Genomic DNA, 26,792 nt, shown 5'->3' with positions numbered 1-26,792 from the left:
AAGCAGCATCCCTGCGGTTATATCCACGTGCTGTACCCTCCATAATATTTGTGAAGGAAAGGGTGAAAGATTCAGTCAGGCATGGACCTCCGAGGTTCAACACCTGGAGGCTGAATTTGCACAGCCAGAGAGCAGGGCTATTAGAGGGGCCCAGCACAGCGCTGCAAGGATTAGGGATGCCTTGAGGGAGGAATTTGAGGCTGAAACCCAACAGTAATGTTTGGTGCCTTGCATGGGAGTGAAGTGCAGTGGTTACAATGTTAGTAGGAATCTGTGTTTCTTAAGCTGACTTGCAGTGCCTGTTTCTTTCCTGGGCTAAGGTATCTTTAACTTTCTGCAATAATAAAGACTGTTTTCAAAGCCAGGAATTCATTTATTGAAAAGAAAATTACTTTATTGACAGACACACAACTTTTTGGGAATCTAAAAGGGCAAGGGGGTGGGGAACTGTACAGTCACAGGCTTGAATATGTCCTGTCTGGAGAGCTGTGCAATGACTGCTGCACTTCAGGATGGCTATACTGCATGGTGATGGGGGTTGAGTGCAGAGGGTAAGGGTCGTAGTTCTCAGGGCTGGTTGGTGAATGTACAGGTGTTGGTGGCAGCTGGTTGTGATAAGAACCCGGATGCTGGGGAAGGGTGTGTGGAGCTAACATGGGGGCACAAGGGAAAGAGCTTTGGGACAAGGGCGGCAGGGCGTGGGGGGAGGCGGTGGCGGTAGTGCTCCGCCTGCATGGCTACGAGCGCCTGGAAAGAGTCCGCTTGGTGCTCCAGGATGCTTATCAGCCGCTCCGTGCTTTGCTTCCTGTGCACTGCATTTTCCTTGCGGATCCTGCTTTCCCTCTCCCTCCACTCCTGCGCTTTTTGATTCTCTGTGAGAGATTGGTGCATCACTTCTTGCAGCATGTCGTCTTTGCTTTTTCATGGCCTCTTCCGGAGGTTTTGTAGTCTCTCAGCCGGTGATAACACGGACAGCCGAGATCTCAAGGTTGCATCTGTAAAGGCAAAATGCAACACTTAACAGAGGCAGCATTGTTTATACCAGACAGAGTAATTCCCCTGTAGTTAAGGAGGGCACATTAACAGTCTTCACAATAGCATAACCCATGGGAGCCCCGAAATGGTGAGTAAGGGGGACTGATTGTTTCAGAGCTGTACTGGGGTTTCTGTGCATTGGGGAGAGCAAACAGCTGCAGGGGGCACCTACACTGAACACTATCCCAACATTTTCCACAGGAGTTGATCCTGGAAGATATCGTGCTGCTGCGGGTCACCTGGGAAGCATGGGAGGGTCTTCTACTGCAATGTGGATTCCGCCCTGGCCCCTATGCAGCTTGGCTGTGTGCAGCAATGGTCCGCCCACCCCTCGCGGCACAATGGTGCGGATGCGTTAGCCTCACTAGGACAAGGACCACAGTGGCTCTCCCAATAAACCTGCGCAAGCGCATTGCCCACACTCTGGCTGAGACTTTTGAAGAGATTACCGAGGCCGATTACCGCGACATGATAGAGCACATCAATGTGCTATTCTGCATCTAGGCATGCATGAAGCCCTAAGCCTCCCTCCTCTCCCAAAAAATTTCAATCCTGAAAATAAAAGCCGCTTACCAGGAACCCGCTCCTCTGTTTGTCCTCCACCAAGTACCGGCTGCTGCGACTGGCTACCTTCCTCGTGGCTTGAGAAGAGCTCCTGGCTGCATGCCTCCAGGGACTCCAGGGTGTCTCCCCTCACCCCAGTACCCTCACTCTCGCTTTCCTCCTCCTCCTCCCCCCACTCTGAAGTGTCCATCATGGTCCTCGGAGTGGAGGTGGGGTCACCCCCAAGTATCGCATCCAGCTCTTTGTAGAAACAGCAGGTCGTGAGGGCAGCACCGGAGCAGCGGTTTCCCTCACGGCTTTGCAGTAGGCACTCCACAGCCCCTTCACTTTAACCCTGCACTGCAGCGCATCCCGGTCATGGCCCCTTTCCATCATGGCCCTTGATACCTGCTCAAAGGTATCGTAATTCCTATGACTGGAGCGCAGCTGGGACTGCACAGCTTCCTCCCCCCAAACACTGATGAGGTCCAGCAACTCGCCATTGCTCCATGCTGGGGCTCATTTGCCGCATGAAGGCATGGTCACCTGGAAAGATTCACTGATTGATTGCACTCCACACCTGGCTGAGCAAACAGGAAGAGGATTTTTAAAATTCCCGGGGCATTTAAAGGGCGGGTCTGACGGTTGGTACCTGAGGCCAGGGCAGTGGAGGTCGAACTGATGAGCAGAGTGGCTAGAACAGGCATTCTGGGATAACCTCCGAATACTTCTGGAGGCCAATAACAGCGCTTTTGCTGGCCACACTGGTGGAGCAGCACTGCATCAGCAGCGCTATAGTCTTTATTCCCCTTGTAGAAGTGGAGTACAACCAGCGCTATAGCCAGGGAGATACAGCGCTGTATGTGCCTTGCAAGTGTGGACGGTGATTCAGTTGCAGCGCAGTAAAGTCACCACCAGCGCTGCAACTCTCCAGTGTAGCTCTTGGACAGAGCTCGAGCCTGTCCAAGAATGGTCTTTCAGCTTTAGCTATACTCACCTCCCCCTACACCCCAACATTCCCACCATTGCTGCCATCAGTTCACGTCCATAGTAGCAGCAACAGTTGGGATACTAATGCAGGCAAGGCTCTCACCACTTGCTGATGTTTTTAGACACACTGTTACCTAGCCTTGCTCAGAGAAGGTGAGCATGAGATGGCTAAAACAGCATCATCTGCCAGCACATTGTTTACACTAGCACTACCACTATTTCACAAAACTGCTAGAGCCCTACAGATTCTCTACTTTGTGCCAGGCAGACTAGAAGGCCCCAGGATTGGGGAGTGAATAGGATCCACAAAGGTGGTTTTAAGATACTTTTGCCTCCACCAACTCTTGAATTGAACATCTCTGGCCAAGCTATTCTGGTCGACACTATGTAAACCAACCAAAAAAGTGCAAGAGATAGTCAGAAACTAAAAATTCCCCTTGGTTTTCATAGTGCATGGCAACTGCACCTGTATTCCCACTCTGTGATCCCTCAAGGGCACCCACCTCCCAGCTCCTCAGTGGTCTTCTCTCTTGGGTGGAGACTTGCATCTCTCCCCGTCCTGACCAGGGTTATTCCAGACTGCAGTTTCCTGCCTACACTGTGATATCTCCAGCAAGCCAGACTGCCTAAACAGGCCTGCATCTTCACTTTTCTTTCCCTCCAGAGATCACCCCCTCAGACCCCTAACTCCAGCGGAGCTCTCCTAGGAGTCTTTCCTCTATCCAGGTTTGGCCTTTGATCTTGAGACTCAAAACACTTCCCAGGCTTCACATTACATCACCTCCCCTAGAGAGGTAACACATAATACTGTCACACAATAATACCTAACCTTTGCATTAATATAAGACTCTGGCGATACTTAAACTTAATTCAACAGTGTCTCAAGGATATTGCAGGAAACTGTCTGATCTGTCACAGTAATCACTTCTACTTTCTAAATGTTCACACCGCTTTGCCTAATATGGCACATCTGAAACAGTCTTGTGCACATGATTTTAGCATCCAAAAATCTAATTAGAGATTAAGTGCCCAACTCTGCCTGTTTTATATGTTAAGAGAGAATTTGGTTCAAATCCTTTATACTTATACTCTATGAAGGCTGGAATTCTGGTTTTCAAAACACTGATATTTAGTTTTAGTAATTCTCCAAGACAGAGACGACTAAAAAGCACACAAGAATTAAAGTAGGGATAAAAAGCAAATCAACAGTATCAGAATGTGATTGTTAAGGTTCAACATTTCACAACCAAGAATGAGCAACGGTCTGAATATATAAAGCACCTGTTTCCAGCCTGATGGTTTGTGTAATATCAGACCAAAAATTATGTCAGAAGTCCTTCGGGGTCATAGACTAGTAATGTTTTCAGTTAAATGGATCTTGAATTGAACACAGACAAATCCAGACCTCATTTTTATGGTTCATATTTTGGGGAGGGATAGAGAAGGTGCCCTAATGAAAAGAAAATCTGGGAATAAATTTCCTTTATTCAGTATTTGGATTTAGGAGAATGGATAATACCAAATGTTAACTCCTCCTCCTGTGTGAATTGAGTATCTTAGTAGGGATTGCCTCCTTGACATATATATTTATACACACACACACACGAAAAGAAACACTGGAGAAAGTTTTCATGCATAGCTGGAAAATCATAACCACTGGAAATGAGGACTCCTTAGGAGAACGAAGCATGTTCGAAAGTTAATTTTATTTGTTCATAAAGTCTGCACATTACAACAAGCATATGTTTAGTTGCTGTGGACAAAAGCTCATTTCACTTTTGGAAGATCAATGAAATGTTAGCTCCAGAGATGTACAGTAACTAGAAAGCCCACATATGCACACACTATGCAGTTTTTACACTGCTGGAAGTTAACATTAATAGATTACAGATCCTTGAGATCTTTCTGGATGCTCCACAATGTATCTGCACTCTTCTTGAGTTGAGCCACCTCCTCATCCTTCAGCTTTTGGTTGATTACGCTTGTCAATCCAGAGGCACTTAACACACAAGGAAGGCTCAAGAAAACTTCATTGTCTATGCCATACATGCCCTGCCACAAACAAACAGAAAGTAGATCAAACAGGACACTACGCACCAAAATCTGCTTTCAGTTACATTGGCATAAACCCAGAGTAAACCCATTGACCTCAGAGTTATTTTAGAGTTGCACCAACATGACTGAACATAGCATTTGCCCATAGGCTGCAAATATAGATAGTTAGAAACCCTTACAATAAAATCATTGGCATTCCTAAGATTGGCTTTGAGATGAAAGGAACAACAGTTCAAAGTGCCCACAACCTCTGCTTTGTCAGGGGACCTAGAGCTGGCAGGTGCAGCCCCCAACATGTGCAGGGCTGTCCTGGGAGATGTTGATTCAGTTCCTCTCCCAGAGGACCTCTGCCATGAAGATCCTATGGAGTCCCAGCTGGAATTTTAGGGTTTTTATCCCTTTGGGGCAAATCCTCCCTCAGATTCAGCTGCAGTCCACCAGAGACAAATTTGGCCCACAAATTAAAATTTTGCATGGGGTAAAGGCAATACATTCTCTTTACAATTCCCCGGAGGAGAGAAGAAGAAGAACGGTCAGCTCAGCTAGTGAACTTTAAACCTACAATAATAATTTCCAGTATAATACTACAGGGGAGTCGCACCTTAGGTTAGGTTCTGAAGTCAGCACGTAAGGCTAAAATCGCGTATAGGCAAACGTTCTTTGAGTGGAATGGCGGGTGGAATCGCCTGCACTACAGGATAGTATTTAAATGGTTATTTTTCTCTTTTTTGTTTTGTTTTGTTTTGCCGAGCGCATATAGTTAAAATCGCTAAGTTAAATGCGTCTATGATGCGACTCCACTGTATCTCTAGTTCTTTTCAAGTTCATACAGCAGCTGATTTAACAGTCTCTCTTACCTTTACCATGGTTGACACTGGGTGAACCCGGCACAGATTTTTCAGCATAGACTCAATTAGATCAGCAACACTAAAGCCAATGGCCCAGTTAGTGTATCCTTTAAGTTTTATCACTTCATAGGCACTAAGAGAAAAGTGAAGAAGACACAATTATATATATATTAAGGGACTTTCAAGACATTTACTGGATAATACATCAGTCTTGAGGTAACATTTTAAAATGGCTGAAGTACTGCAATACCTTTAGTTATAGAACTTAATATTCTTACTCAATAATATTTTAGCACTGGGAGATAAGAGTGGAGTTTGCATAATCCATATTTTCAATATGTAAATCCAATTATACTATTGCTAGGTATTACACAGTACGTATTCTAATAATGGTAAGGACAGGATACTGCTTTGTGATGGTAAGCAGAGAATATAAAACACATGTGACTAGCCAGATTCTTTACTTTAGTTAATAGAATCATTGCAGCAAAAAATTGGACTGACATTGTCTAGCTAACAAATTTAATACATTTTATATATACATACACCCAAAAAAGCCTAAAAAGTCAACATCACACACTGACTATGCACATATCAAACATACCAATATTTAAACACTTTTAACCTTGCCATTTCTGGATACTTTACAAAGGCACTGTCCTCATTTTACAAATGGGGCAAGTGAAGCAGAGAACGGGTAAGTGACTTGCCCAACTTTATACAGGAAGTCAAGGAGAGAGCCAGACACACAAACCAAATTTTCTGGATAGCTCAGTGGTTTGAGCATTGGCCTGCTAAACCCAGGGTTGTGAGTTCAATCCTTGAGGGGGCCACTTAGGAAGCTGGGGCAAAATCAGTACTTGGTCCTGCTAGTGAAGGCAGGGGGCTGGACTTGATGACCGTTTGGGGTCCCTTCCAGTTCTATATATATATGCCTATTTTTTTAACTCTTCCCACACGACCATCCTGTCTCCTGATAAACAGGCACACTGATCCTATAAATCCTGCATTAGTCCTTACTCATAGGGTTTGCTGTCCCATTTACGTCAATGGGGCTAATCCAGTGAGTAAGGACTATTCGTATGAGAAAGCACATGCTGGATGTGGTCCTGTAAGAGTTGGGGATCATCTACAAATAGATGTTGCCCTGGTTTAACTGAAGGTGTGATGTTAAACCAATCTACTTAAACCAGTGTATGTTTGCATTTAGATCCGGTCTTACATTTGCAAATGCAAACACCCAAACAAATGTGCAGTCAAGAGCTATTGAAAGTGATTACGGTGGAAAAAAGTGCTTTAGCCACTTGTAACATCACGCTCCACCTTATCCCCCATTCACTGTACCTGTCAACCACCAGTTTGTGGACTTCCTTCCAATTCTCACTGTCTCTGTCAGTACCCATGGCTGGGTTAAGCTCCTGGAGGGAAACGCCTGCCACATTCACTCCACTCCAAACAGCCACTGTAATACATGTCAGAGAGAGTATGTAAGTTTCAGTTATGATTACAATTCCTCCCCACTCCACTTTGTTCATGTTTTGGCCTTTTATTTGATAGGCAAAGTAGCAGCTAAGATGGTATTGTATCTGTTATCATTTCACTATCCTGGGTTCCAAGAGCTCTGGTAGGTGAGAGGGGAGAATGCTATAAAATGATTAGCATCATATTGGTCAATATTTTAATTACAAAGCTCTCTGCCCTTTGAAGGGTTAACAACTTGCTCTTAATATTTATTTTGGGTTGAAATCTGGAAGACAGTTTCTGACCCTAGGAAATGGATATTTGCCTCAACTCAACTGTCTAACCTCTAAAAATGTATTTATTTTAGATATTGCTTTGGGAGGCATTGGCAAGGTGACAATAGAGAGAAATTAGTGCTTGTTGATCCACACAGAGGCACTGGGGTCTGCCTTCATGAAAGCTGCTCATTCATCCTCTTGTCCCGAACATAGAGAGTGCAACACATCTATCTACAAAGGAAGAAGGTTCCTGTGATCCCGAGAATGGCAATTTCCTCATATAGCACAAACTTCAGTAGTGAGGGAGAAGTCATCCTCTGATCCGTTAAGGTCCGGGGAACACTGATAAATAGGGAGGGGAAGCAGCAAGTATGATCACAAAGTGTTTGCATACAATCAACCAAATTCTGCTCTCGGTTATGGAACTGCACACTGGTGTCTGTAAAACCCAGATGTGGGTCTTCTGTTTATTATCATCTTTTATTATTACTCTCTTTAAATAGTGTTGTGAAATATACACCAAAATACTGTTTGTATTTGACTTAAATCAGAACTTTAGCATTTTTGGTGATTTACAGTAACAGAAACTCTGCTGTTAACCTGCCAAGAACAAATATTGCAGTCTCAAAAGAGTTATTCAAATCACATGCTGTAATACACAGGCAACTACTGAGTGACCAAAGGCAAACCGAAAAATAACTCTTAAGGTTCAGCTAAAACAGAAGAAAAAGTTTGTATTTTCAAAACAAGATTTAACTACATATCTTCCATTATTTTTAATGGCAGATACGTAGCTAAATCCCATACACTCCTTTGAAAATCTCAACCACAATCACTGTTATGGGACACAGGTTTTTTTTATTTATATATTTATAAAAGGCCAGAATTAGCTGTTAGTGATCCATAATTTTACACAGACCACCATAAAAGAATATGAGAAGGGGAGGGGGTATGACTTTAAAAAGATAAAACAACTGCTCAACCATTTGAGAAATTGGATCTGGTACTCCCACATACCCAGAAAACAGCTGACCAAATATCAGCACGTACCAACTCTTTCAGGGTTTTCCCCCCACTTTCAAGGAATTAGCTATTTATCGCTCTCTCTCATTCCAAAAGACAACAGACGTGTTCCTTACCGCTAGAATCACCATGTTCTCCTAAGATCCAGCCATGGCAGCTGGTGGGGTGGATACCAAGTTTTTCAGCCATCAGATGGCGAAATCTAGCTGAATCTAGATTGCAACCACTTCCAATCACACGATGTTTGGGCAGCCCACTTAGCTTCCATGTGACATAGGTCAATATATCCACTGGAAAGGAGAATAAAGACAGTGAGTTGGTTAACTTAGCCATATACAGATTTACTTAAATTACTGCCTTAGTGTGTATGACAGGGTAGCCTCTTATGAGTCAGAGAAACAGAGTGTCCAGCTGGATTCACTTGTATAAAGCATCTCATGCCTAACTGGAGTAGAGGATAGGACGGTTTATCTCACTTGTGAAATCTTGAGGCTCTGTCTGCAATTATAAAAGCCATTTTTTTAGGAGTTCACTGGAGGGTATGTCCTAGAGGCTAAATCTAGAGGAGGTTTCTCCTTGGTATGGCTGGAAAGAGACTGGGCCCCATGGACACAGGAACTGAGTTAGGCTAGTTAAATATTCCCGGGAGTTTGTTGTGTTTGGAGATCTTGCCTTCCACTTGAGAATCTAACTTAAATGTGCCTCGAGTAAATGGATTTATAGTAAAACATATCTGAATTTTCAAAGACATATTTCTTGTTTCGTATAATTTGCAATATATTTGGTACATGAAAAACAAGATAGTTCTGTGCAGAAGTGTCTTTGGATGAGGACTGCCTAATTTACGTCATGGTGCTGTGACTTCTATGCACTAGACTGTATGGTGCTACTATATTTTCAGGCAGCTCAAATTAATAAGCTATTTGGGAATGGTCCAAACTCCCCCCCCCCAAATACATAAACTAAAGAGGTGCGAAGAAAGGTACAGAAACTAGAACAGTATCCGAGAAAGGCAATAGTAATGACAAGTCCTGCCTTAGAACCAAATGACTGGACTTCAAAGGCCAATCATTTGTTTTGGGAGTTATATAACTTGCAAAACTCAGGTCCCAATTGCCCATAGTGCAGACATGCTGCAAGTTATTGCCACACAAATGACGGCCCATCTCCTGATCAGCTATGGCTGCACAAACAGCCACCATGCAGATTACTTCTGATCCTGTCAGGAATTATCTACGCAGAACAGGGGGCAGAATGTCAGGGATATACATCCTAAACCATGTGGACCAGGCACCCATATCCACTGTAATATACCATCCAGAGTTCCAACCACAGAAGACAGGGAAAGTAGGAGCTCTACAAGTTTGGAGAAAGCATAGGGCAGGTTTTTTGGTTTTTTTTAAAAGGGCAACACACAGTTGTCCTCTCCCAGCACTTTTTGTCCTGAGCGACAGCCAATTTAATCTTTGAATAAATTTTATAAATAGGAATGTGAAACTCATCTATATTGAGCTGTTATAGTTGTGTTTCACCTACTGAGGCAGCAGCTTAAACATCAGTGCTTATGAAATGGTGTAACTCTGGCTCTAGAGAGTATCTAACCCAGGGGTAGGCAACCTATGGCATATGTGCCAAAGGCGGCACGCAAGCTGATTTTCAGTGGCACTCACACTGCCTGGGTCCTGGCCACCAGTCTGGGGAGCTCTGCATTTTAATTTAATTTTAAATGAAGCTTCTTGAACATTTTTAAAACCTTATTTACTTTACATACAACAATAGTTTAGTTATATATTATAGACTTATAGAAAGAGACCTTCTAAAAACGTTAAAACGTATTACTGGCATGCAAAACCTTAAATTAGAGAGTGACTAAATGAAGACTCGGCACACCACTTCTGAAAGGTTGCCAACCCCTGATCAAACCTAATGTAAGAATGCTATTATGACACCCTAACTCCCATGCTTCCTAACTGATGGCACATTCTTTTGTGATGTATTGCTCAGCTTGGGTCTAAAGGAACCTGAGCAGAATAGCAGGCATAGCTTGCCACTTCTCTCTCTCAGGTATTTCTGGTGTCTATAAATGTGGTATTAATGGCCAGGCTGGATCCTCCAGTGCAAAAGCTATATTGTTCACACTATACATGTTCACACTGTCTGTTTAAATAAATCTTTTGTATCCTAATGCACTCTCTAGTATATATTTACTCAAATGTTTCTATTCTAACTCTTCTTCCCCAGTTGATCTCAGTTAAAGCTAAGTTGAGGAGTGTGCGGAACCAAAATCCAGGATGTCTAAAGTTTATCCTCAATGTACAAACTTTTCCTGAAACTATATTCAAGGAAATTTTTAATTTTACATTTCAGTATTGTTTTTTTGATCAATCAATGATGTTAATACATTCTCAAGCTGGATTTGTCATTCAGACAGATAGCCATATCTTTGCATCTGGATGCTTAGGTGCTCATAAAAGCTATAATTAAACAAGTTCTCTAAAATGAATTATTGAAATTGCACCTTCTTTCACACTCATGGGGTTCTGAGCCAGGCTGCTTAAACTACCAGCAGATTAAGTCAATATACCTAGAACTTTGAAACATAAATAATAATATATGGCGATATAGAACTGAAAGGTCATTGAGTCCAGACCCCTGCCTTCACTAGCAAGACCAACTACTCATTTTCGCCCCAGCTCCCTAAGTGGCCCCCTCAAGGATTGAGCTCACAACCCTGGGTTTAGCAGGCCAATGCTCAAACCACTGAGCTATGTCAAGCCGGGTTTTCAAACAGCGTTCGAAGTCCTGTGTACACAGGTCGGCCACAGTAAATGTAAATCATGTTTGCATTTCACTACTAGTAGCAGACACCACAGAACTCTCTATACAGAAGACACACATTTCTACATACTTCCTACTGTAACTAGGCAGAACTTCAAATTAAAGGCCAGTTCTACAAAACTCATGAATTCTACTTTGTAAATTAAAACATTGTTTTACCTGGGTTGGAAACCACAAGGATGGTGCAATTGGGACTATACTTCATAATCTGAGGAATAATAAATTTGAAGACATTTACATTCCTCTGGACCAGGTTCAGGCGACTCTCCCCTTCTTGCTGACGAACTCCTGCAGTTACTACCACAATCTTAGAATTAGCTGTGACAGCGTAATCTATAGAGGAGAGGAAGAAAAATACAGAACACAGTTGAATAAAGTCAATGTCAAGAGCAATGTGCAACTACAGACCGCTCTAAATAGCTCCACATGTGTGTAAAATACTCTGGTTAGAAATGAAAAAAAGTTCAACCTCAATAGGTCCACACAATTTCTTAAGAGATGGTGTTGTTATCTATTGATCAAATCAGGACATAGAAATTTAGGGTTCTGTTCTCAACTTTGCAGTTCTGTAGCTTTGGATAAGTCATTTAGTGCCTCTGGGCCTCAGCTTTCTCACCTATAAAGTAAGGTTACACTAAAGTGGGGAGTAGGTGGGTTTTGGGTTTTTGGGGGGTGTTGTAGTGTTTATGTTTTGTTTTTTAATTTATTTTTTTTTTTTTATAATGTTTTTGTTTTTTTTTTTTTTTTTTTTTAGTATATTATTAAGTTAGAAATAATTTTTGTAAATTTTTTTTATTGATTTTTTATATTATATTTTATGCTGGAGGGCAGGGATAGGATACAGAGGGACCTAGACAAATTAGAGGATTCAGCCAAAAGAAATCTGATGAGGTTCAACAAGGACAAGTGCAGAGACAGGAGAATCCCATGCACTGCTACAGACTGGGGACCGAATGGCTAGGCAGCAGTTCTGCAGAAAAGGACCTAGGAGTTACAGTGATGAGAAGCTGGATGAGTCTACAGTGTGCCCCTGTTGCCAAGAAGGCAAACGGCATTTTGGGCTGTATAAGTTGGGGCATTGCCAGCAGATCAAGGGACGTGATCATTCCTCTCTTTTCGACATTGGTGAGGCCTCATCTTGAGTACTGTGTCCAGTTTTGGGCCCCACACTATAAGAAGGGTGTGGAAAAATTGGAAAGAGTCCAGCAGAGGGCAACAAAAATGATTGGAGGGCTGGAGCACATGACTTATGAGGAGAGGCTGAGGGAACTAAGGGCTTGGCTACACTTACAGTTTGCAGCGCTGGTAGTTTGCAGCGCTGGTCATCCAGCTGTGTAGGAGCAGCGCTGGTGTGTGGCCACACTCACAGCTACCAGCGCTGGTGTGTGGCCACATTTGCAGCATTTCCAGCGCTGTTGGGAGTGATGCATTATGGGCAGCTATCCCAGCATTCAAGTGGCCGCAATATGCTTTTCAAAAGAGGGGGGTGGAGTGGGGTCTAGTGTGACAGGGAGCGGGGGGAGAGAGAGTGGATTTTTGGAGCCAAAACACTGTGTGTTAGCTTCCTGACTTGAAAATCAGAACATTTTTCCGACCCCTTAGTCTTAAACTCTTATAATTGCAAACAGCCTGCAGGCAACACGACTCCCCACTGTTTCCCCTGCCTGCCTCTCATTTGATTGTTTACAGCCAGGTACAGATGATCACAGCAAACAGGAGCTTTGTTTGTTTTTTTTAGATAGCAGCAGCGGCAACGGAGGAGCTCCACAGAGCTCGTTCACAACAGGAGGAGGATCTCATTTGATTGTTCACAGATTGATCACAGCAAACAGGAGCTGATAAGCAGCTCGGTAAGAAACGGTGAGCTCCGGAGGTTCACAACAAAACAAAGAGAGGCTGCATAACAAAACAAAGGGAGTAATTTAGTTAAAAGCATTCTGGGATATCTCCTTATTCCCTGGAGGCCAATAAAAGCGCTGGTGTGTGTCCACACTTGATGAGCAGCGCTGGATCACCAGCGCTGCAATTTAATCGCTACAAAAAAAACACACCCCAACCCGGCCAGGTGTACAGCCAGCGCTGCAGCCAGGGAGTTGCAGCGCTGGATGTGCCTTGCAGGTGTGGACGGTTACTAATTGCAGCGCTGGAAAGCCTCTACCAGCGCTGCAAGTTGCAAGTGTAGCCAAGCCCTAGGATTGTTTAGTCTGCAGAAGAGAAGAATGAGGGGGGATTTGATAGCCGCTTTCAACTACATGAAAGGGGGTTCCAAGTTGCAGTGGGGGAGGTTTAGGTTGGATATTAGGAAAAACTTTTTCCAATAGGAGGGTAGTGAAGCACTGGAATGGGTTACCTAGGGAGGTGGTGGAATCGCCTTCCTTAGAGGTTTTTAAGGTCAGGCTTGACAAAGCCCTGGCTGGGATGATTTAGTTGGGGATTGGTCCTGCTTTGGGCAGGGGGGTGGACTAGATGACCTGAGGTCCCTTCCAACCCTGATATTCTGTGATTTTCTCCACCTCCCAGGAATTCTGAAGTTTCTTTAATATCTGTTTTATGATTCTTGGTTGAAATCCACTACAGATGGACAGTTCAGTGTTAATTAGGGATGGGAAAAGGAGAAGCAATTTAAATTTTGAAAAATAGAAGAAGTGGTTCCAGTGTTAGCAAAATGCCCCTCATTTGTTTAAATATGTTATCTGCTCTTCTCCCTTAAGTCTTAACCTAAGCCTCAACTTTCACAGGTAACATCAAACCCTGAGTTTGTTGCCAGAATGCAAGACCCTGAGTGCGTTCCCATTACTGTGTAGATTTACAGTATATTGGTATTTTAAAAGCAAGATCCCAAGTTTACCTTTGTCTGCCACAATCTTATGAGTTTGGAGGAACAAGCTCCCATGTTGCAGATCCATCATTTCTCCTTTTAGTTTGTCTTCCAAAACATCAACCAGAGCAAGCTCATCACAAAGACCCTGTGTGGGGAGTGGAGGGAATACAATATGGACATCACACAAAGGGCTCACTGTGTATTATTATTTTACTATTTTTCAAAGCTTCCTTTGTTGAGTTAAACTGCATCATTACTTGTTATATGGAGCTCTTTACAGAGTATATTAATGTCACACTCTGGTAAAGCATCTCTTCTGAATCACTAGACCAAAAATGGGAGCATGGGACAGTTCAGATGGTGACGGTGGTGACATATAAAAACGCACTCCAGTAGCAAAGAGTATTATAAACCCTTATTAAAGCACAATAAAAGTTTATGATTCAGGTTACATTTCCCACTTCTTTGTTCAAAGGGAAAAGCCACAAATCCTTACTCTGGAGCTTCCCCTTTGTCATTAAGACACTACAAGATTTTAGGCTACATCTACACTAGAGTCCTTACAGTGGCACAGCTGTACTGATGCAGCTGCGCCACTGTAAGCTTTCTCACGTGGCTGCACTATGCCAACAGGAGAGAGTTCTCCCATCGACATAATTAAACCACCTCCGATGAGGAGCAGTAGCTATATCAGTGGGAGAAGCTCTCCTGCTGACATAGCACCATGCACACTCCCACTTATGTCGGCAAAACTTATGTTGCTCAAGGGTGTGTTTTTCACACCCGAGTGACATAAGTTTTGCCGACATAAGTGGGAGTGTAGACATGGCCTTATTTACTTAGAAAAATATGCTGAACTCTCTGTCCTAGTTGTAAGAATTACATTCTGCTCTATATCCAAGCAAGACAGTATTTCAAGTATTTGCCCCAGATTTTTGATGGAAAAACTCACATTGCTATCAGTTACCTCAAATTAACATTCAGTGACACAATATTGCTTCAACCAGCTTAATCAAAGTTTTAATTAAAATTGGACCTGGTCAAAGTTTTCACAAAAAATATTCACCATATTTTGACCAGCTCTAAATCAGAACTGTTCCTAATTCTCCCCACCTGGACTGCTAAAACAGTGTCAATTTGTTAAACTTAAGTTCAGCCACATTTGGTTGTTGTCCAGCAGGGGGAGACTGGGAGATAGTCTCAAAGTTCTCCCACTCCCCGAACTTTCAAAGATTTTGCAGGGATGATAGACACTTTCTACTTCAATGACTAAAATATGAGATGCTTTTAGGATTTAATCTCCCTCTGGCAGATACACTTGGTTGTGGCAGTGGTGGTTTGGGTTTTCTGTTGCTGTTTTGTTGTTGTTGAAACTTTGGCATCACTTGTATAGTTTTTCATGCCAATAAAAATACACAAACTCTGTTCAGGACTTCTCTCTACTACTGTCCTATGTGCCTAAGGCTATGGCTACATTAGCGCTTCAAAGCGCTGCCGTGGCAGCACTCCCGCGGCAGCGCTTTGAAGCGCTAAGTGTAGTCAAAGCCCCAGCGCTCTCCCAGCGCTCTCCCAGCGCTGTCCGTACTCCAGCTCCCTGTGGGGAATAACGGACAGCGCTGGGAGCCGCGCTCCCAGCGCTGGGGCTTTGACTACACTGGCGCTTTGTAGCGCCGCAATTTGCAGCGCTGCAGAGGGTGTTTTTTCACACCCTGCTGCAGCGCTGCAAATTTGCAAGTGTAGCCATACCCTAAGTCCATTTGAAAATGGGCATCTAAGTCACTTATGTGCTTCTGAAAACTTTACCCTCAAGCAAGCATCTCTGTCTTGTCTGCTCCTCTGTAAAATTGATAATAGGTTCCTCTATCATTATGAGGCTTGACTGGTTAGTGTTTGCAAAGTGCTTTGAAAATAGAAAGACTTGAAACAAACATAACGTGACGCAATCTATATTTCTAAAAGGCACCTCAAATCAGTAACACAAAATATGTGTATTTACATTTAAAAGTAGGTATTTTAAAACCATTTTAGTTACAAATCAATTTATTTTATTGCACTCAGAGCAACTTCTTTCCACAACCAATACCACCAACTATTGCAGGAAAATTCCAAGGGCTTGTACTCGAGTCTTGCTTTATTTTAAAAATCATTTGCAGGGTCAAACGCTGATCTCAGTTATATGAATGTAAATCAAGAATAACTCCAGGAAAGTGAGTTGATTAAACAGGTGTAAAACTGATAAAAGTGAGTGAAATCAGAATTAGGCCTATAAAATCTACATCTATGTTCTTTTAAAGATCTAGGACATTTAAGGTATGTCTATACTACCCACTGGATCGGCAGGCAGCAATCGATCGACCTCTGAGCACTCTCCCGTTGACTCCTGTACTCCACCAGGCTAAGAGGTGCAGGCAGAGTCAACGGGGGAGCGTCAGCAGTTGACTCACTGCGGTGAGTAGATGTAAGTATGTCGACTTCAGCTACGTTATTCACGTAGCTAAAGTTCCATAACTTAAATCGATCCCTCCCCCTCCCCCCGCAGTGTAGACCAGGGCTCAGATACCTTATCTTGTGACCCTTATTTATCTACGTAGACCCAATGAAGTTAGGAACCGAATTCTGCTCTCATGAAACCGGAGTATATCTGGAATAGCTCCAACTGCTTTGCTGGATTGATACTGGTGTATTCTAGAGAGGAATTTGGCTCAATAGTAGCACTCACATGAATAAAGCATACAAGATAAGGCACAGATACAGCTTAAATGCTTTTACAAAAAGATATAGTTCACCTCTAAAGCTGTGGCAAAAGTATTTCTAGTTCTTCTGAAACAGCACACAGGTCTCAATGACTTCTTATTGCTAACTAGAAGCAGATGTGAAAAACCCCCTTCAAGAATACAACTAACACCATTCACGTATATATTAAATGAGATGCTATTCCAGAAAAAATGAACTCTGAACTATAACTTCAATAATGTCACATGGACAGTGGTGAATTTGATGTGCTAAAAAAAAAAAAACCTCACCTCATTGCACACACCTATTTTGTGATAATATTGGAAATATTGGTAAGTGCAAAATTTAGGCTACGGCTTAATTGAAGGCAGCATCTATTTTATGGAGTCCAACAGTCTGAGAGTTCATAAAGCAAGGCACAATTATCAAGATGGCTCAACGCCCATGAACAGTTTGTTACAAACATTTTTTAAATCCCAACTGGAATTTGTAAGGAAGAGGTGCCAATTCTGAGCTGAAATGCTGGAGATGGCCATCTTGATGAAAAGTGATGCTATTTGTGCCCCTGACAGAGTAGAAGCCCAGTGAAAGGGACTAAATCCATCCAGCTATAAACTGGCTTAAAATTTGTAAGGGCCAATTTCTACCACTAGTTATGCACATGCAACTCACATTGGGAGGTGCATGCCTGTGATTTCCCAGGTCAGAATTTGACACTGTAAAGAGCTCTTCTTAGGACTATAAGTCAGTATGAATCCTTCTTTAATAAAGAGGTTAACCGTCACTTCCACTGGGTTCCCACTCTGCCAGTTTTACAGATACCATTGCTTTTCCAGCAAGAATGATGCTGAGTTCAGATGGAGAAAACAAACACATTGTGCTTGCCTTTTTTTAAAAAAAAACATACTGAGGATATTTCATGATGAATTAATGATTTGGCATGACATTTCATACTTCCACATGATCTAACTGATTTTCTACAGCTATTTGTACCATGAAAAATAACTATAACATTTTATTTATGACATCTGTACATGGTTAATATCACTGTTTTCCTTGCATGGTACATCAGTTTCTCCCTTGCTGAGCAATATCTTCTAAACATCTAAAGGGAAGGAGAAAAACCTTTGAATGGTTTTAAAGAATTTTTTTAAAATACCCGGATGACATTATTTTAAAAGCACAGTACCAGAAACTGAATTTTCTTAAGATTTTTTTTTAAGTCAAGTTAATAGAAAGTGGATCAGTATTTCCCCCTAAACAGGGCCGCCCAGAGGATTCAGGGGGCCTGGGGCAAAGCAATTTCGGGGGGCCCTTCCATAAAAATAGTTCAAAAAAAGTTGCAATACTATAGAATACTATATTCTCATGGGGAATTGTCCCACTTGTGCCCCCCCCCCCCCCCAGCGGCCCTGCCCCTAAAATCATGGATTACCCAGTGTTCGTCTTATTATATGCAGATGATATGGGTCCATTATCACAAACATCAGTGGGACTAAAGTGTATATTAAATGCATTTGGCTTATACTGTCAGCAAAGGGCCTTTTTATAAATTACTCCAAAACTAAAGTAAAATATTTTAATTGAAGGTGGAGGTTGCATAGATGGAATATTGATGGGCAATATATTCAACAAATTAGTTCTTTTGCCTACCTGGTTCTCAGAAAATGGATTGTGGGATAAACATATTCAGGTAACAAAAGAGAAGACTCAAATTCAATGCAAGTTGTGTTACATTACACATGGACTCATGGGGGCAACTTAACTGCACCAGCCTTTAGACTGTTTCAGGCCAGTTGTGCACTGAAATTTTGTATGGCGCAGAAATATGGGAATGGAATGATCCCACGGGATTAGAAGTGATCCAAAACAAATTTCTTATGAAGCTTCTTCATCTCCCAAATAATCTCCTAGCTGCTCTCCTTAGAGCTAAAACAGGCACGATTTCTATTCTGTCCAAAGTGCAATGCCGTAATATTAATTTTTGACTTTGCTCTCATAGTATGCACCCACAACAGTGGCCACAGCTATACTTAGAGGAACAGATCAGTAGGATCTGTTCATGTAAATTTCCTTGGTTAAAGTCCTCTCAGAATTGGAAATGATTAGATTTAAATTTTAAAAAAAGTGAAATCCCTAATCAAGTTGAGATTAGAGGATATTAATAAGCATGGGAGTTTCCATTACAAAGATGTCACCTTGGTTTCCCCTTGTTAAAAGGATTCATGGGTATTCCAGATATTTAGACAATTTGTCCAATAATAAATTAAGGAGGGCTTTTAGAGCTCTCCACTTTCAATTTATGCAGACAGCTTGCTTAGAAGGCAGATATACTGGCACCGAGAAACGTACCCACCTTTGTCCATGCCGCTCTGGATGGAAGACTTACCCCATTATTTATTATATTGTAATTTGTATTGCCCTTGGATCAAAATGTCTTTCCATGTTTTTGTTCCAGATGCCTTTTTCTACAACCTCTCAGACAAAATATTTATTAGGAACTGGCAATGTATCTGTGATCCAAGTGATCACCCTATTTGAGTGTTCAGCCACTAAAATAAGGAAAAGGAAATTGACATGGTGATATATGCTTTAATTGGCTTATGTTCTTTTTAATTAGTATTTATGGTTATTTCTGATATTTAAAATTCTGGATTTTGTTTTAAGTTTTACGGTAGTATATTGTATTTTTGGTGCATTGGCCTATGACTAAGTCACTGTTAATTATTAACTTCTCAAGCTAACTTTGTGTCCCTTAAATACATTCTAAAGGATTAGTGGTATGTGCACGGCTTTGGGCCCTGATCCTGTAAGCTATTCCATGTAGAAATTACCTAGCGAGAGCAATTTGCAGGATCAGGTTCTTAGGGCCAGATATTTAACGGGATTTAGAGGGATTTTCAAAAGTGCCTAAGAACCTGTCTTCATCTTTAAGCACCTCTGTACTTTTCAAAATCTGGCCCTCAATAAGTAAGACCCCAATTCAGAAAATGACTTCACTTAAATCTGTCCCTACTGACTTCCAATGGGACTTAAGCACATTTAAATTCTTTCTTACAAGGGACAAATTAATCTAAAGATCTAGGTGCTTTAAGTTGCCGATAGGCATCTAGTGAGATTTTCAAAGTAATGTAGGTACCTAACTCGCATTGAAATCAATATTTTGGAAAATCCCACCAAGTGTCTACCTTCATCTTTAGGTGCCTAAATATCTTTAAAAATCTGGCCCTTAGTTCCCAATTTATTTTTCAAATATAAACGAAGTAAGAAAAAAGGAAACAACTACTTGCAAAATTTGCCCTCCAAAAACAAATGGTCAAATTCTGAGGTACTTACTGAGGTTTTAGTCAGTCCTTAAACAGACAATGGGAAATCTGCCTGAATACGGGCAACATGAAACCAGAATCATGATCTGAGAATTTGGCACTCAGTTTTAGCTACAGTGAAAGCTAGACAACTAGGCAACAAGGGCTTAATCCAAAGCCTACTGAAGTCAATGGGAATCCTTTCATTTGGCCCTTGAATAAGGCCCTGAATGAATGAATGAAGAAGGTAGTAAATTGAGTGTGTATAGTTTTGGTGTCCACCGCACATTTCACATTGATCTCTGGTCTGTCTCTATTTACGTTCTTTCCCTCCTCTGACGGCCCTGCTATCAAGCAGTGGACTCTGGACTCATTTCCCAAAGGCCTGGAAAGTTGGAAGAATCAACAGCGAAAAAATTTTGGCAAGACGTTGCAGACCCATTGTACACAAAGCCAACCTGGCGGTCTGCAATGTAGGCAGCTTTGGAAAAGGACAATCAGACCTTTTCCTGAACATGAGACAACTATAAGAGTCAGAGAGAAACTGGGAACAAACACAATGAGATGATGAGCCTCACGTGGAGCAGAGGGGTTCATTTAGGACAGGGGTAGGCAACCTATGGCACGTGTGCCAAAGATGGCCCACAAGCTGATTTTCAGTGGCACTCACACTGCTTGGGTCCTGGTCACTGGTCCGGGGGGTTCTGCATTTTAATTTAATTTTAAATGAAGATTCTTAAACATTTTTAAAACCTTATTTACTTTACATACAACAATAGTTTAGTTATATATTATAGACTTAGAGAAAGAGACCTTCTAAAAACGTTAAAATGTATTACCGGCACACGAAACCTTAAATTAGAGTGAATAAATGAAGACTCGGCACACCACTTCTGAAAGGTTGCCGACCTCTGATTTAGGAGAAATGTACAGAATTAATCAGACTATTCTCACATTAGTCTGTCATATTTATCTCCATTTTCACCCAAAGAAGTCAGATTTTGTAGCACAATAAAATTCCGATTAGAATCATAGATTATTAGGGTTGGAAGAGACCTCAAGAGATCATCTAGTCCAACCCCCTGCTCAAAGCAGGACCAAATCCGATTACTTTAGCTCCATATTGTTCTTGAACTATACCTTTCCAAGAATGCTGATGGCACAGGCCATTCCAACTTGGCCAACCCCCACTACGGTGATCTTATTGTTAGGGGTGGTGGATTCTGCTGCAATTGGTGTAATCAGTTTCTCTTGTAAAGTAGCCATTGTATTCTGCAAGAAAAGAGAGACACATACAAAACTCCATAGATTAAACCCAATCACATTTCCCACGTTCTTCATATTAAAAAAGAAAGATAACTACTTTAGCCTCAACACTGAAATTTTCAAATAAAAGTGCCATTTATAGATATACATTTCCAAGTTACTGAAAACAGTTGTTTATATAACCCTCTAGGCAGACACATGAGCACTGTTGACATTGTCCAATTCCATTTCAATAATTACACTTCACCCACCTAAAACTGTCACTTCAATTTCATTTGGATACAATGTACTTTTTCCTCTCTATATGCACTGTTGCTCTGAGGTTTTAAGATAGCTTCTTTGTGATAGTTGCATTTCAGTGGAAGGTTAAGAAATACTTATAAGTTTGTAAATCCTTTGAAACCTTCTGGATGGAAAGCACTGAATAAATACAGTGTTCACTTACTTAAATGGCTCCCCCACTGCTCCCTCCATTCCAAATACATAATGAGCCTTTTTTGCCTTTGTGGCTTTATGTAGAAATGTTAATATTCCAATCCATTTGCGTATAATAAACTGTGCTAGAACAGAGCTAACCTGGCATTCATTTTTATTTAGCATCAGAGGCCCCCTTTGATCAACCTGTACGTTACCACCGCTGCAGGAAGGGCAGCCAACACATCCCTCAGCCCACGCTGCTTCCCACAGCCCCCACTGGCCTGCGACGGCGAACCGTGGCCAGTGAGAGCGGCAATTGGCCAAACCTGCAGACGTGGCAGGTAAACAAACCAGCCTGGACCGCCAGAGGCTTTCCCTGAACAAGTGGTGGCCAAACTTTGAGAAGCACCGCACTAGAGGCAAGAACTCCTGCATCATTTCTCCATCTGTAGAATTCTCAACATACAATGTTTAAGGGAGTATTTTCTAAGGCATACTGGGAATCAGAGAGGGGAAATAAAACCGGACAAAAATATTCATTCTGCAGAAATAGTGTTTCATTCTCCTTCGCATGAAAGGCGTGTACTGAATGAATCAGAGGTTTACTGGAAGAGAAAGGATGGTTTCCTGGTTAAGGCATCTGAAGGCTGCCCTGGAGAATAAAGTCTATCCCTGCCTCTGCCACAGAGCTTCTGTGTGATGCTGGACACGTTGCTTAAACTAACATTCTCACAGGTGGTCACTATATGCATATCCCTCATTTTCTGCATCCCCAACATAAGACATTTTGCAGAAAGCGCTGAACACTCACAACTGCAAGTAAACTTGACTGGATCTTTTTTGAACTTATCAATTGCAATAAAAATGCCAAATATTCTGGGAAAAAAAAATCAAGCCCTATCTATCTCAAAATGGATACCCAAAATTAGTGAGCATTTTTAACAATGTTGGACTTAACCTGTCTGTGCCTCCATTCCCCAGCTGTAAAATGGGGAGAACACCACCAGCAACTCTCACAAGGCTGTTGTGAAGATAAAGTCATGAGTGTTTGTAAAGCACTCTGATTCTAAGGTCAGAGCACCACAGAAACACCCAGCAGGAAATTAATAATGTTGTGTTCAGTGCAGTATTTGGATGGAAGGCAGTAAACAAGGCCTGAAGGCCAGCTACCCAGTCCCTGAATGAGGCAGGGGTCCTGGGGAAAACAGTATGTGATCATGTCATTAAAGGCTGTCTCACAAGGCATAGGGAAGGGGGCTGGATTGAAGTTGCCCAGGCAATCTTAATTTTGCTCTTTTCTAACTTTACCAAAAGGGTGTCGTGTTGTGGTTTTGTTCGTTTTTTTTCTTTCCTAACAGCAGAAAACCTGCAAGCTCTTCGGCGCAGAAAGGACCTAACTGCCCCAAATGTGCCATCTAACTAATACTGAATCAGACACTGGAGGGGGAGGCGAGGTGGCGGCAGCAGCAGGCAGGGTGGGAGCGGGGGGCACAGGCGTTTCAGCCGCTGGGACAGTCAGGCCAGGAAGGGTGGAGACGGCTGCTCCTCTCCTGAGTCATGCGTGAGTCAGGGGAGGATGCAGTTTGCTCCATCCCCAGGGCCCCTGGAGCTGGCGTCCTCAGCCACAGCTTCGGCTACGGGATCACGTCTTAGGGCTCCTCTTTGGTCTGGCGGGCCCGGGCTGCCGCTGCCGCTGCCGCTGCCGCCGCCTCCCCCCGCCCCAGGGCAGCGAGAACTCGCCCGGCCACGCCTCAGCCCTGCCCGCCCGCCCGCAGCGCCGCGCGCGCCCCGCCACGCACCAGGGGGAGGCAGCGCGCGCAAACGCCTGCCCATCTCTCGTTCCTCCTCCCCCCACCCCCACCCCGCCGTGCGCGTGCACAGGGCCCTGCCGCCCCGGAGCGCGCGCGCCAGGGGGGGGGGGGAGCCTGAGAGCAGCGGCTCGCGCGGCTCCAGGGCACGCGGCTGGTCCCCAAGTCAGCCCGGCCGCTGCACGTGCCACAGCCATCCTTCCCCGCCCGCAGGTGGGGGCGAGCCCGCCTGTTAGCCGGGTGCGTGGGGGCTAAAGGAGACACACCCCGCTCGCAGCCAGGGGAGATTAAGGCGGTGGGGGGCGCTATACCCGGGGCTCCCTTCTCCGGCCTCTAGGCCAGAAGAAAGGGGCGCCGCGGGGTATTTTCTCTTCCATGTCCTTCCCCCCCCCCGCCCAATCCCTGGCATGGAGGCACTGCAATGCGATGAGACAAGCGACCCGTCACTTCCCTGATCCATCCTCGCAGCGGGGGGCGGAGGGGGTTGACGACGAAGCTGCGCCCTTCCCGAAGGGCTCAATGTTAACCGGGCCTTGTGCAATGGGGGGGGGTCTGTTTCCTGCCCCCCCAACTGCTCTTTAAATAGCAGCAGCGCTGCACTGCAAAGGACAGGCGATCCCCCCTCCTCAAAGTGGGATCCCATCCTGCCACCATCCCATCAAGCGGGCCCTGCGGCTACAACGGGGCAGGGGAGGGACAGCGCAGTAATGCACAAGGCAGAAGAGAGCCTGAGTCTCAAAAGCGTGTGTGTGTGTGGGGGGGGGGGGTCTGTATCCCGCCTAGAGGCCCACATACCAAGCAGGCCCCATGAAAGAGAAAGGGGGGTTCGTCCCTTCCATTAAAGTCCCTCCCCCACCCCCATGAGCAGGGGCCCGCGCAGCCGTACAGCGCGATACCCACCTGTGTGGGGATGGCTCAGCCGGGCTGGGACGGATGGCACAGGAGGAAGGAAGGAGCCGGGTGCAGCAGCAGCCTGTGTCGTGCGGAGCTAAGACAATGTCAGCCCGGGCCGCAAGGGAAGAAAGAGGCGGATCCTGCTCAGCTGCTCGGCGTCGTCTCCTCCGGTTACGCTATTGTGATTGGAAACCCGAGCGCTCCCCGCCCCCAGCCTCACTCAATCCCCTTCAAGGACACAGGCGCACGGCTGCAGCCTCCCCTAAGTCCCGGCCCCAAATGGGCCGGCCACTCCTTGAGTCACTTTCGGGAAGGGGTTTGGTCGCTGCCCGCGGGGCTGCACAAGTGCGGCTCTCTCAAGCCAAAAGTTTTCAGCTGAAAAGCGGATCTCGAATCTCTGTGCCCCACAGCTGCATGAACGAGTCTTTATAAACCCAGCCCCTACCTCACACCTCTTAGAGGGCATCCACGAAACCGGTTTGTATGACCCCCAACGCCAAACCCGCCCTTCCTTCCCCCTCCCCCTGCACGTCTCTCCTTCATTCTGACTTAACCTTCAACTGGCTTTTTTAAAAGCCTCTTTCACTTGTGACAAGTAACTTCATAAGTAGCAAGGAATTTTTACAGCAACAGGGCTTGCCTGCAAAATCCAGCTACTACCAGGGGCCCATCCCTGCAGTATCAGTGCCTCAAGCACTAATGAGTTGATCCTCAGGACACACCTGCGTGAGAGGGAAGTATTGCCATCCCCATTTTACTGATGGCCAAGGGAGGCACAGATTGATTAAGCAGTTTACTCAAGGTCGCCCAGAATGGCTGTGGCAGAGGAAGAAACTAGATCTCATAAGTCCTGGGCCAATGCCTCAATCGTATCTATTACTTTCTGTATTCCAGTAGTGCCTAGCCCCAGAGGATCCCAGCTGAGATGTGGGCCCTATTGTACTAAGCACTGTACAACCATTAAGAGATGGTGCCTGTTCTATCCACGTAGGTCTGATCACCCCCATCACAGATTCTGATTGTCTCAATAGTATTATTGAATTTCTCCTCACAGCATGCTGATGAAGTGAAATATTATCCCTATTTTCAGAGGGGGATCTTAGGTTAAAGGACTTGCCTAAATTCACAGAGGATGGCTCTGGCAGAGCAAGGAATTTAACTACTGCAGTGCCTAAACTCTAAGACCATCCATAGGTGCTGACTCCGTGGGAGCTCCGGGGCTGGAGCACCCATGGGGAAAAATTAGTGGGTGCTTAGCACACACTAGCAGGCTGGCAGCTCGTGGCTCCGCCCCCCAACCCCAGCTCAATCCTGAGAGCGCCCCCGTGTCCTGCTTTCCCTCCCTCCCAGCCACGAAACAGCTGTTTTATGTGGCAAGCCTAGGAGGGAGGAAGGGAATTGTGGCCTGCTTAGGGGAGGAGGCGGGGCTGGGGTGGGGATTTGGGAGGGGTCTAATAGGGTCAGGGAGGGGCAGTTAGGATGGGGACTTTGGGGCAGGGGTGAAGTCGGGGCAGGGCCAGGATTGTGAGCACCCATGGGCGCAGAAAAATGGCGCCTGTGAGACCATCCCCTGGTTCTCCTATTGCAGGGGTGGCCAACCTGAGCCTGAGAAGGAGTCAGAATTTATCAATGTACCTTGCCAAAGAGCCACAGTAATACATCAGCTCCCCCACATGCCCCGCTCCCAGCACCTCCCACCCACCAGCAGCCCCGCAGCTCAGCACATTCCCCTCCTTTCCCACACCTCCCAATCAGCTGTTTTGCGGCATGCGGGAGGCTCTGGGGGGGGAGGGGGAGGAGTGAGGGCATGGCAGGCTCAGGGGAGGGGGCGGGAAGGGGTGGAGTGGGGGCAGGGCCTGTGGCAGGGGCAGTGGTTGAGCAGTGAGCACCCCCTGGCATGTTGGAAAGTTGGCACCTGTAATTCCAGCCCTGGAGTTGGTGCTTATACAAGGAGCCGCATATTAATTTCTGAAGAGCCAAATGTGACTCCAGAGCCACAGGTTGGCCACCCCTGTCCTACTGCTTTTCCTGCTGCAACAGGTTAGACTGTCCACACCGCAGCTCTGTTTCTGACAAATGTTTCGCCATGTCCCAACACAGTTTACAACTGTGGCCTGACGATTGTATCAGACGCATGTATTTGTGTTTTGTGGTGTGCATTTGTCCAACTTGCTATATAAGCTTGGGCAGGGACTCTGGTCATCCTCTATGTCTTGTAAAGAATTAAGCACATCAGCAGCTCTCATTGAATAATAAAAAAGTAAATCACTGTACTAATATGAGATGCCTTGTCAGTGGGTTACATTTTTGTTCCCACATAGGAACAAATACACTTGTATTTTTCATGCTAAAAGATATGTTTTTACCACTACTGGTCAAAAGAGGAGGGGAAGGAAGTGTTGCACTGAAAACTCAGCAATATCGCTATATTGGAACCAGAAGGGTCCAATAGATACAAGCATTTGCATTCTTCTCCA

At 44.4% G+C, this 26,792-nt stretch overlaps 1 protein-coding gene across 1 annotated transcript; it reads right to left on the bottom strand.

Annotated features, from left to right (window-relative positions):
- Positions 1-4,255: 4,255 nt before the first annotated feature.
- LDHB (lactate dehydrogenase B) lies at positions 4,256-24,631 on the bottom strand. Its single transcript, XM_044993562.1, has 8 exons — positions 24,322-24,631; positions 21,071-21,202; positions 13,920-14,037; positions 11,231-11,404; positions 8,350-8,523; positions 6,816-6,933; positions 5,481-5,604; positions 4,256-4,620 (listed from the first exon to the last, which is right to left on the bottom strand). The coding sequence occupies exons 2-8, from the start codon at positions 21,194-21,196 to the stop codon at positions 4,453-4,455; spliced, it is 1,002 nt and encodes a 333-aa protein (XP_044849497.1). The 5' UTR covers positions 21,197-21,202; positions 24,322-24,631; the 3' UTR covers positions 4,256-4,452.
- Positions 24,632-26,792: the final 2,161 nt, after the last annotated feature.

This window comes from Mauremys mutica, chromosome 1 (genome assembly GCF_020497125.1).
Source record: "Mauremys mutica isolate MM-2020 ecotype Southern chromosome 1, ASM2049712v1, whole genome shotgun sequence".
Lineage (NCBI taxonomy): Eukaryota > Metazoa > Chordata > Testudines > Geoemydidae > Mauremys > Mauremys mutica.
This window is presented reverse-complemented; position numbering and strand designations above follow the sequence as displayed.